This window comes from Camelina sativa, chromosome 5 (assembly GCF_000633955.1).
Source record: "Camelina sativa cultivar DH55 chromosome 5, Cs, whole genome shotgun sequence".
NCBI classification, from domain to species: Eukaryota; Viridiplantae; Streptophyta; class Magnoliopsida; order Brassicales; family Brassicaceae; genus Camelina; species Camelina sativa.
In genome coordinates, this window is record NC_025689.1 from 14,495,477 (window position 1) to 14,507,146 (window position 11,670).

The 11,670-nt window shown below is 29.3% G+C and overlaps 1 protein-coding gene across 1 annotated transcript; it reads right to left on the reverse strand.

Moving 5' to 3' along the window:
• LOC104786890 (cytokinin riboside 5'-monophosphate phosphoribohydrolase LOG1) lies at window positions 48–3,806 on the reverse strand. The gene is made up of 7 exons (XM_010512343.2): window positions 3,601–3,806; window positions 2,129–2,226; window positions 1,929–1,959; window positions 1,100–1,199; window positions 936–1,006; window positions 573–716; window positions 48–478 (listed from the first exon to the last, which is right to left on the reverse strand). The coding sequence occupies exons 1-7, from the start codon at window positions 3,703–3,705 to the stop codon at window positions 386–388; spliced, it is 642 nt and encodes a 213-aa protein (XP_010510645.1). The 5' UTR covers window positions 3,706–3,806; the 3' UTR covers window positions 48–385.

Sequence of the window (11,670 nt, forward strand, 5' to 3'; positions counted from 1 at the left end):
TTCATACAATCCATCAACATTTGATTACTATAATCACAACGGAAACAAATTTTAAAACATTTTTTTTTTTAATTTAAACTCGTCAACAAATAATGAAAAAAAAAACCCCCCAAAGATTGAGTTGTTGGTTGGGGGCATATTACAAAATTCAAGCTTAGAAAAAAAACCAACATCTTTTCAGTCTTTTTTCCCCTGATATAAAAACTAAAAAAAAAAAATACATTAAAACAACAGAATCAACTACACAAAAAGAAGAAAGTTAATCTGTTTTTTCCGATTGCTGGGACTAAAGTTTTACAATCAATAAAAAGGATCCCAATTTTGGAGAAACATTCAATTGGGTCTGTCCTGATTAAGGAAATTAATTAGTCCTTTTTTTTCTTTTTCATCTTGAGATTTCACAAGTAGGACTCAGCCCTATTTGCTCCATCTCCCAGCTTTTCTTTGAGGCTACCTTCTCATGTCTTGGTACATAATCCTATTTTTCCAAAATAAAACAAAAAAATGGAATAGATATTTATAACAGAAAAATATAGGTTGATAACCAAAAACAAAGAAAAAAGATTATAAACCTCAAGTTTCTTGACAAGTTCTTTAGCAGAAGGAGCAGAGACAATGATATGACGAGCAGTTGGTGAAATGAAACCTTCTTCCACTGCTGTGTCTATGAATGATAACAATGAATTGTAGTATCCTTCAACGTTCAACAGTCCCACCTTCACATTTCATTTCACATTTATATTCATCAGATTAAAAAATAAATTAGCTAATTCACAAAAATGTAGCTAAGACAATTATATCAAATGTAACATATATGTTTTGTCGTAGAGGTCTACCTGATAAAAACATGTTCATTGTTGTTTTAGCTAATTACACTAAAACTAAATCATTAACTAGTTTATATATGTAAACGGAAATGGAAGCAAAATGATTACTGGTTTATCATGGATTCCTAGCTGTGCCCAAGTGATTACTTCAAGAAGCTCTTCAAGTGTACCATACCCACCTACATAATTACCAACACATTAGTTAGTTCCCATTTTTTACTGATCAAAATTTTAATAAAATGTGGATAAGATGAAAACGGAAAGGAACCAACCAGGTAAAGCGATAAAAGCATCAGAGTGCTTAGCCATCTCAGCTTTCCTTTGGTGCATGTCTGCTACTGCCTTCACTTCTCCCACTGTCTCTCCTGTTATCTTTATTCACAAATTTTTTACACATTATTATTTTATTTTTTTTGTTATTATTATCACCACTCAGTACTCACTCACTCACACCACTTGTGTCTTCTGTGTATTCCAAAACAAAAAGACAAATCTCTTACACACTCACACCACTTGTTTTATGGTTTCCTTCCTCCAAAGATATGTGAATCTAATAAAAGTCTCTTATGCTACTGTTTTAGACTCAACATGTAGTAATTTACAAATCCATTTTTATCTTTGTGCAATCATATTTTAGCCCATTATGTTGTGAGAAAAGGATTAGATGTAATGATGATTTAGTCTCTCGAGGTGCTTCTCTTACATTTATCACTTTGACCCTCTTTCTTAAAAAGGTAATCATATTTTTGGAGCAACATGATTGGTGTCTTTAATTTTTTTTTATCTTAATCAGTTAAAAATTAATTTCCCATTTCAAATATAGAGAAAAAATACTAATTATAGCTAAAAAAACAAAAGAGAAGAAAGAAACATGAATATATCACCGTCCAATAAACTGGCCTGTTTTGTCTCAATTGAAACACTCTCTAATATGAGACAAATGTTATATACGCGTTTAAAGATAACATTTATGAGGTTGATGTTCTTGTTAAATTATCTACCACCAATTTATCTGCAAACTCTTTTATTTGTTCTTACGAAAGTGGTAAGAAAAAAACAATACTTCATAAATATTATTCTGGAGTTATATTTCGGACGTACCTCTCTTGGCATTAGTGTCTTGGGGATAACCCTGAAGACAGTAACAAGACAAAATAAAGTTAGTTAAAAAAGTTAACGTCACAAACACTACACGTACGCCAAAATTATCCATTTGTATTACTACTACTAATCGGTTCTTTCCACGTTAATGACTAACTTAAACATTGAAATTTTACTTTAAGAATGGATCTAAAACGAACCCGATGACATGGCGACCTCCATTGAAAACAGCTTGAGAAATCAAACCCATTAAACCAATGCTCCCTCCACCATAGACAAGATCGATGTTTCTCGATACCTACAAAAAAAAAAGAAAAAACATTTGGATGGTTTTGGTAAACTTTGCCTTTTAATTTTAGTGGTCGTTGTCATTCGTTAATTGATACAAAAAAAAGAGAGAGAAAAAAATGTATTACATCAAATAGTGGATAAAGATATTGTAGAAAAAACTATAAAGGTGTGGAAAACTCAATAATTACATTTTCTGGTAAAAGTACCCAAGAAAGTACATGAAAAACAAAAAAAAAAGATGGTAAAACAAAAATAAAGTATGAACTTTCCCATCACAAAATTCAACTAAAAATACTTTTGAATTCTCATCCTTTTTTAAGCTATGTAACTATGTTTCTACCACTGATCACAGTAAGTACAAATGGAAGAAGATAATATTCTTCCAAATAAAAATCATCTTAACAAGATAATATGGGGTTTTTAAAAAAGAAATTATATATAAATAGTGAACTCCACTAACTTTAAATGGCTTAAAATGCTTTAGTTATGAGTTATGACAAGTCAAATGATTAAATCCATTTCCGAGCAACTTGTAATACCTTTATTGGGTCAACTGAAAAAAAAATTAAATTAACAAGAGATCCAATATTTGATGATACTTATTCTGAGGTCGTATTTACTAAAAGTCAAGAAGTCAAACAGAAAATTATAATTTTTAATTTTTTTCTTGGTAGCAAAGAAGTTTTGTTCTTCGCTATTCATAAAATATCCAAAACGGAAATCAAAACAGGTTAAACTAATCTCCGCTCTATTATCTTCTTCCATTTGTACTATTTTAAATCTGTCTATATTGCTCCCTCCTATTACAATAAATGTTGTTTTAGCCAAATAAATTTCACGTTAGGTAATGTTTTATACTATTTTAAATCTAAAATTAATTAGTTATTTTTGTTTTACAGTTAGTTGTATGCTATAATTTATTTCGTAATAGATTGAATAGTGTTGATGTAGGTAATAAATAATGTTTAATATGTGAGTTAAAACCTTAAACATTACATAAAACGGGAAAAAAAAACGTTGTGTATGTGGTTTTCTTATTGTTACGGTTTTACAATCTACTACAAAGAAGAAAAATCTGAAGTCTTGAGAAAAAAAGAGAGAGAACTTATGACTCATAGGAGAATTAGGTCTTAAGACATGAGTCTTCCCAAAAACTTGGAACTGATAAAGGTTTTACTGTAATTCTCAATTCTTTTCAAACTGGAAGAGGAAAAACAGAGCTTTTTTTCTTTCTTTCTGGGTTGCTCGTAAGCTATGAAAAAATAAATGAAAAGGCTAAATTTTCTTATATACACGAAAAAAGAAATTTAAGAAAAAAAATAAAAGAAGTAAGAAAGAAAAACAAGATTCTAAACAAAGAAGAGGAAAATGAAAAATTTACCAGTTCGGCTCCGAGTTCGATAGCAGCATCTTTGTAACTGGCTTTATTACCAGCACTACTTCCACAAAAGACACATATCCTCTTAAACTTTGGTTCTATCTCCATCTCTGTCTTGACACAAAGTTTTGGTTTTAAAAAAAAAGGAAAATTATAATTTGAAAGGATGAAGAATCTATCTTTCTCGTTGTGTGTTGGTATGAATGTTCTTTGCTCATTATATATAGAATATTAGGTGGTGGGGTACTACTAATATACCTAGCTCATACGCTTCTTATTAGTAAGTAATATCTCAAAAAGAAACTTTTAAAATAAATATAAATAAATAAATAGTGGCTAGCTACATGAGTTTGACATCTATTTCTTTTTTATATAACACGAGTTTGACATTCTTCCATAATAAATAGATTAAAAATGGTTACGAAAAGAAAAAGAAAAAAAAAAACCTTAGAAAAGAAATTGTCTTATTCCTTATGTTAGTTGGAGACCAATAATAATATACAATTTACAATGTACTGAATGTCTTGAATAATTAAGGTTCACATTCATTATATATCACATTCTATTTAATATTACTTCAAAGTACTTTTTGTTGACATGGTGTGTGTCAGTGTGTGTGGATACGATATGTTTATAAGTTGCCGACTGATTTCCCCACTGATTAAGACTTAATCAAAACGAGCAAGAAAAAAAAAAATCCGGTTTTGATAGGTTAACCGACGTATCAGTATCATCACCTGTAGCCATTTTGAAGAGGTGATTACACGAACATGTTTTGGTCTTCAGTCCAACATAATGAACCTAAACCTGAAACTTTTTGGTTTAGAAAAAGAGCAAAATAAATAAAAGTAATAAAGTATTTAATTTAACCATTAGAAAGATTTTTTATTTGTGTGACTAACAACAAAAATAGAAATGAATAAATAAATTTATTCACTAAAACAATTCTCTGAGCTTTGTACTCGCTCATGAGCCTTCAAAGCATGTGAACAAATTTGCCAACCAGTTCATGAAAGAGAATGATTGACTCCATACGAACATCATAAGTAATGTTAAGATCGTATAATCCTTTCTATCATAGCCATGAAGGTTTATGGAAATCTTTGATTGACTGAAAAATTGCTTTCGATATGCTTGGTTTTTTTTTTTTTTAGGTGAAAGACCTTAAAACAACATTTGAAAACGTTCCTAGTGGGAGACTACATCCTTGGGTTTTTTTCGAAAATGACTTTGTCAAATTTTTGAGCTTAATAACGGATGATTCTTTCAAAGGAACCAAGCTATCACAATTCAGACATAGAAAACAGTTTTTGAAATTATAGTTAAGCTATTGTCTCCCATGAATTAGTCTCGGGTGTCCTCCATAGGTTTGGAAATAGAATTACCTCAAGTTATCCAAAAAAAAGTTCAGCAATTGTCGTCACACATCTGAATTTACTTTCGGTCTATTTTTCGTTTTATTTATTTATTTAGACACTCTGTTAGACGCAATTCTATATTGATTTAATTAGTATGTATAAGAATAACTACAGGAGAGTCTAACAGGTCATTCCTTGTTTTACTTTGGTATTCATGACGAGGAAGACGAAGGGTTCCATATAAAATATATTGTAATTAAGAATAGAAAAAATTTAACAGAAAAAAGTAAAAAGAATTAAAACTGAAATGTTGTGGTTGTAGCTTAATATTTTACTACAAGGCCTATAATTGCATATCTCTATGTAATTTATTAAGTATTGATGTTTAGGGTATCTAAACCAATTATGTTTGGGAAAATTTCATTTAAACCATGAAAGTTTCCATTAACATTATTTAAACAATGAACTTTCCCTAAAACCATTTAAAATATTAAATTATATTGATTATCCTTTTAAAACATCAAATATTGTTAAAGAAGCTAATATAGACATTTCGTAAAATCTGATAACAGAGCAATTAACACATGTTTACTTCGTCGTTAACAAATCTGTTATTGACAAAACGACGTCGTTGTGTTGATTAGGAAAAAGGTCGTTAAAACTATGAATTTTCAAATTAACGACATTTAAACCTTGAACTTTTTTTTTCCTAAAACCATGTAATGTTGTTGATGAAGCAAAAATAGACATTTCGTAAAATTTGATAATATCTTATATATCTTTAAATTTTGAAATTAAGTTTATTAAGTTTTACTAAAACTGATGATACTAGCAAATGAAAGACTTTTGGAAAAATATGTTTCTCAATTTTTTTAAGAGACAAAACCTAATGTGTGTTTCAATCCTTCTTTAAAGTTATAGTTTAATATATGTAGCAAATTCAGCAGTTCTCCAGGTTAGAACCTAGTTTATATATTATTTCTAGTTAGTTTTTTTTTGAAAAGTAATGGGACAACCTATATTGTTCATCTGTCTCTGTTGATGATCCAACGACAAGCAAACGAACAACATATCAATATTTAGTGTTTGAGATAATATTTAGTGATTGAGATACAAATGTTTTTGTTTGTGTAGTATAAAATATGAGAAATTTATATCTGCTAAGAAAAATGTTTAGCGTTAATGTAATGCTATTTCAAAAATAATATTACATGATATCTTTTAAAAAATTATTTTATTTTATATACACTTGTAAAAGTAATTTTTGGATCTGATATTAGAAGGTTCTGATTGTGAAGATTGTCCTATTTAATGTTATACAAATTATTACCGTTGGCATTAGGACGATTTGTTAGTAGTACAAACAGTTCTCAAAACATCAATCATTACTTTTGAGGCATTCAATCATACTATATCGATGCAAATATGCAGTATGTTATTTGAAATATATATATATATATATATATATTGGTAATCAAAACATATAGTCGAATAGTTTGTATTAATTTAGTCAGTATATTACAACCCTATATTTAAGTGTATATGTGGGTAGATTAGATCAGTAGATGTAGAGAAAACATGATGCTCTTATTTATCTAGACCGTTAGGATTGAGAGCTTCCATGTCAATTGTCCAACATAAACAGACTTCACAATTTTTTGAACCATTCGAAGAGAGTGGCCAGCATGCGAAGAAATGATCTAAAGAGCTGAAGAAATGATCTAAAGATATCATACTCTTCTGTAAAATAAAGATATTTATTTTTTATAAATCACTATATATCATTGAATTTTTAATAATTAAAGTCTTATCCTATATTTTAGGTTTTTCTAGGAAAAAATCTTCCAAATATCATTTTCTTGCAAGTTTACCCTAACTTGCAAAAAATGCAAATCATTCATACGAAAACTGATTTAACCTACAATATAATCCTCAGTCATCACTTTAAAATTTCAAAATTATGTGTAAATACTATATCAAATCGAAACCCTCGCATTGAATAACGTAACTTAATTTTCAAAAAAAATAACGTAACTTAAGTCCTAGAAATTAAAAAGAATAAAGTATAAGAGTGTACAAGCTCTTCGAAGAAGAGTAATATATATTAGAGATTGAGTACATTTCAATTTTGTAAGTTTGATACGTATCTTTTGCAAGTTAAAGGTCAATTTACAAAAGGAAAAGAGTTATTTAGAGGATTTTTGTTTACTAGAAAACCTTATTTTTATGGTACATAAATTTAAAAAGAAAATCTACTTCTTGTGAGAAACTAAATAACAGAAAATTAAAATTGGAAGAACATGTAAGTCAACTAGCAAAACCCACAGCCCTAAATCAAACGTGTTAGAATTGACATTTTATTTTCAGGACCATGGTCTTTAGAGGATCAACTTTTGAAAAGCTCAAAATCTATAAAATATCTTAACACGTTAGTAAACTTATTAAATGGGATGAGTTAATCCGGTTTGAAACTTTCATTGAAATATGTAACAGTATTTTGATTACTTTATTCTCGACCAACCGTACATAAAACAGCCTCAATTATTTAGTACTAATCCTAAAGATTGTAATGTTTTATCTACTGCAATCATTTGGTACTGTTATTCCCCATATATCACTGACCATTCTCTTAAAGTCGTAAGTATTCAATTAATGTTGCAAAAGTGACAAATAACCCAATTTATTAATCCCACGAGAAGACTATTTGGTTAAATTGTCTATCAAATACGGTCGTCGAATATTTATGTGATTTCCTTGACGAAAAAAAAACTATACAAAAATCTTTTGTAAAAGATATACAAATTTAGTTTTCATATATTAGGAAAGTGGATATGTGATGCATGGTCCAAATTTAGGGACACTACAAAAGCCAAAAAAAAAAAAAAGTATCAACATGTGAAAAACATGATGGCGTATATAAAATTTTCAAAATTGTTGTACCATAAAATATTAAAGCCATAAGCTATTTTAATGTTATTTATTTATTTCTTATATATATATATATATATACATATGATAAAATAAAAATATATTTCTTGGTTGAAGTTTTCCCCGGTTCCAGAACTAAAACCGTGTACTTACTATTTAGCATATCTTCTTGACTGAATTTAATTTTCTTTACTCGTATATATTACAGTAATTGTTTTAAAAAGATTTATGAAAGTGCAATCACTGAACCCTCTAATTATTTTTGGATCAATGCATAACTTTTATAAGTAGTATACATATTGAGCCAATGCCTTGTGGAAATTTAATATGGACATGACTTAGAAAAAAAAAATTTCACAAGTCTTAGCTCATAAGACCCATATTTTTAGTAGATTTAATTAAACTACACAATTAAGTGTTTTGACCCACAAACAAGTTATAAGATAAGTAGATGATTCATTGAAAATGATTTTTGATAAAGTATGAATAAAAACAAAACAGGAAAAAATTATATATGTGTAGTATTAGATGATCATACAAAAACTCTTTCAAAAAAATTAAAATAACGAATCAACCACTGGACGAAAGTGAATGATGGTCCATTAAAATGAAGTTGTTTGATGGTTGATAAAAAATATCCTACCTAAAATACTCAATACTGAGATTCACCTTCACCATAATTCAATGTTTTACCTTGATAAATTATATAGGATGTCAATATGTGCTTAACACTTGAAATTTCAACGTCGGTGTACAAAAAAATGGCATTAAAATGCTAATAAAGTAACACTGAACTAATCCACAGATCACACTTCGAGCATAACATATTGTAGTGATTAGTGACGGTTTGCCTTTTCTATTTTAAGACAATTTCAAAATAGATGGACATTCCTTAATTGCCAAAGAACCAAAGATACAACGACACCTATCTCATACACTAACCATTTGTGGCCTCCCCATTTTAGGAAAGTATGGTCTACCACCTAGTATCCACCATTTTCATTTTTAGTTGATACAACAATGGTCCAAATTCAAATAAATAATCGAATCTATCTCGAAAGTTATGTTTATATGCATTGAGTATAATTAGTAAAATTATATGCATTGAGTATAACTTGTCTAGAATTAGTAAAGTTTTATGTGCTATGTCTACTTAGCAATGTAGTGGTGAAATTAGTTTCTTTGGTAAATTGATGAAATATTTTGAAGTGAAAATTGATGAAATATTAGTAAGCTTGTTGAAAACTTCAGTCAAGGATCTACTATAACTTCAAAGAGTCATCAGCACTGGTCCATAGCTCTGTCTTGTTGGCGACCATACTCAGTACTAATCTAAGAAAAAAAATAGAGAAAAATGTGTAAAAACAAATGTCACAGAACAATATGTACAAAACTAAGAATGCATGATTGTGAAAAAGGGGGATATGCAAAACCACAAAATAATGTAAGAAACGTATCACATGGAGGAAGAAGGAGAGGGGAGGTACAGAGTACGCAGGGGACCCCTATTCTACCCTTGTTAGTGTTCGACAGAGTCCTTGTCTACAATTATAATGAGTTTATTTTAAGTGATTGTAGAGTTGTGACACTATCTTCTATTGGTATATCAAGTTTCAATCTTTCGATGAATAGTTGCTCTCAATGTTTTTAGAACTTTGACTTTTGTTGCTTCATATATCTGTACAACCTTTGACATCTCAAGTTCACAAAGACTCACAGTTCAGATACAGGAAAAATGATGTACTTGAGGAGTTGAAGATAAAAAAAAAAGTGAGATAATTATTCTTTTGCATGTGGAGGGTGTAAAAGGGAGAATTGACGTATACCAAAACAAAAAGGGGAGAATTGAGAAATTTTTATACATATTAGTTCGATTTTACGATAACTTGATAAACTGTGCTTGTACATTAATCATAGATCTGCGTTCATCATATTGACATATTTGTGCATGTATGTCATAGATAGTTAATAGTTTGAAGAATAATTCTTTAACAAAAAAATAAAATCTGAATGATAATTGTAAGATAACACTCAATTTAGAATAGTAGATAACTAGCTAATATTAAAAATTTTGAGAAAATATTATCGTTTTTCATTTTTATGAGAGACATATAAAGATATTAATTAGGGCTTCTATTAATTATTACCCTCGAAAAATTGNTTAAAAATAAATTGTATGGTAAAGGTTGACTACAATCCTTATCAAATTGTTTAATTATATTTATCAAAAATTTGTAAACAAAAACTCAAAATATTATCCTTTCTATTAAGGTGATCAATATATCTTACCTTAAAATTTAAAGAATGTTACAAATTCTTAAAGAAATTTTTACTAGATTTTCTTGTATCTTCAATAGCTAAAAGAAATTTAAGATTAGAAAGATTATGCAGCATAAGATCTGACTGAATTATTTTTTTAGTTACCACTCTTTTTTTTTTTTTTTTTTTTTTTNTTTTTCAATTTCACATTAAACTAAAATAAAACTCCTCGATTGGTTACCCAATCTAGAGGAAAATTGTTTACAAAAGATGATTCTGATAAAAGCACTCTAGAAGATCGAGCTAAGCAATCAGCCTTCATATTGGATGTTCTGGGGATCTTGATCAGGGAAAAGAGGGGCAAGGAAGCACTAAGTACCTGAAACTCCTCAAGAAGCGTTGAGAAAATCGGCCACTCCTCCGGAGCTTGCANTTAGTGTTTGTGTGTGTGTTGATTTTTTTTTTAACAAAGTGTGTGTGTGGATAATGTTCATTATGCTATCCTATTGATGATCCTTCCCAAATTGATACATATTATTCGTTGTGTCGGTATTTAGAAATACCATGTATGGCTGAATGGTGTTCCTTTAGTATGACAATGTCTTGGTTAGTTACAATGGAATATTCATTTTACCATACAAATCATTGCAAACTTTTTAACCCATCAATTTTTTTTCTTCTTTTTCTTTCTCACACAAATGCAGTAAAAATCACCCGTACTACTTAAACATATTAGTCAGTTGCTAGCTAGAAAAAATAATCAGAAAACCATCCAACCCTGTATAGCAAACTCGTTCAAAATATTATATATATGTTCATCGTTTCTCTTTTGAACTAAGCATGATTTCAACAATAAAAAAATACATCAAAAGCATATATGATCAGTTTTTTTTATATATAGTCAATAATATGTACTATGCTGTCTTGTGCTGTCCTGACATGACAACGTCACTAGTATAAATCATAAGGTTATACTTGATCGCCAGACGCCAATACAATACCCGATCTCGAAGTTATGTATGAAAAAAAATAAAAAAATAAAACCATACCTAGGTAGCTATGTAAATGTTGTAACACGATATTACGATAAGTGTTAAAAGATGGGATTCGAATAAAACGGGACATGTGTAAGAGACCAGAGAGACAGAAGAAGTGGAAATCCTGTGTCACCCATCTCTATCTTTACTCTTTTGTCTGAAGTCAAATCATCTCAATAAAATTACGTACTTAGACACACATTAATGCAAATTTTAACAAGAAAATAAAAAATACAACACACAATATGTTCCAAGGTGAATAACAGATAAGTCCCTAGAATTTTTCTTGTTATTTTCCATACCCAAAATTTGTGAAATTGGTTGGAATCCAACTACGAAGCCACCGAAGCAGTATTATTATTAAGAACATGTAGGGTGCAATGGGCAAAACAGGGCTTAATTTAAAATGTTGTCTCTATTTAAGGTTATTCCCACTAAGACATGTTCCCACATAAAACATCTCTATGCAAATCACATCTTGTCCCTCATAT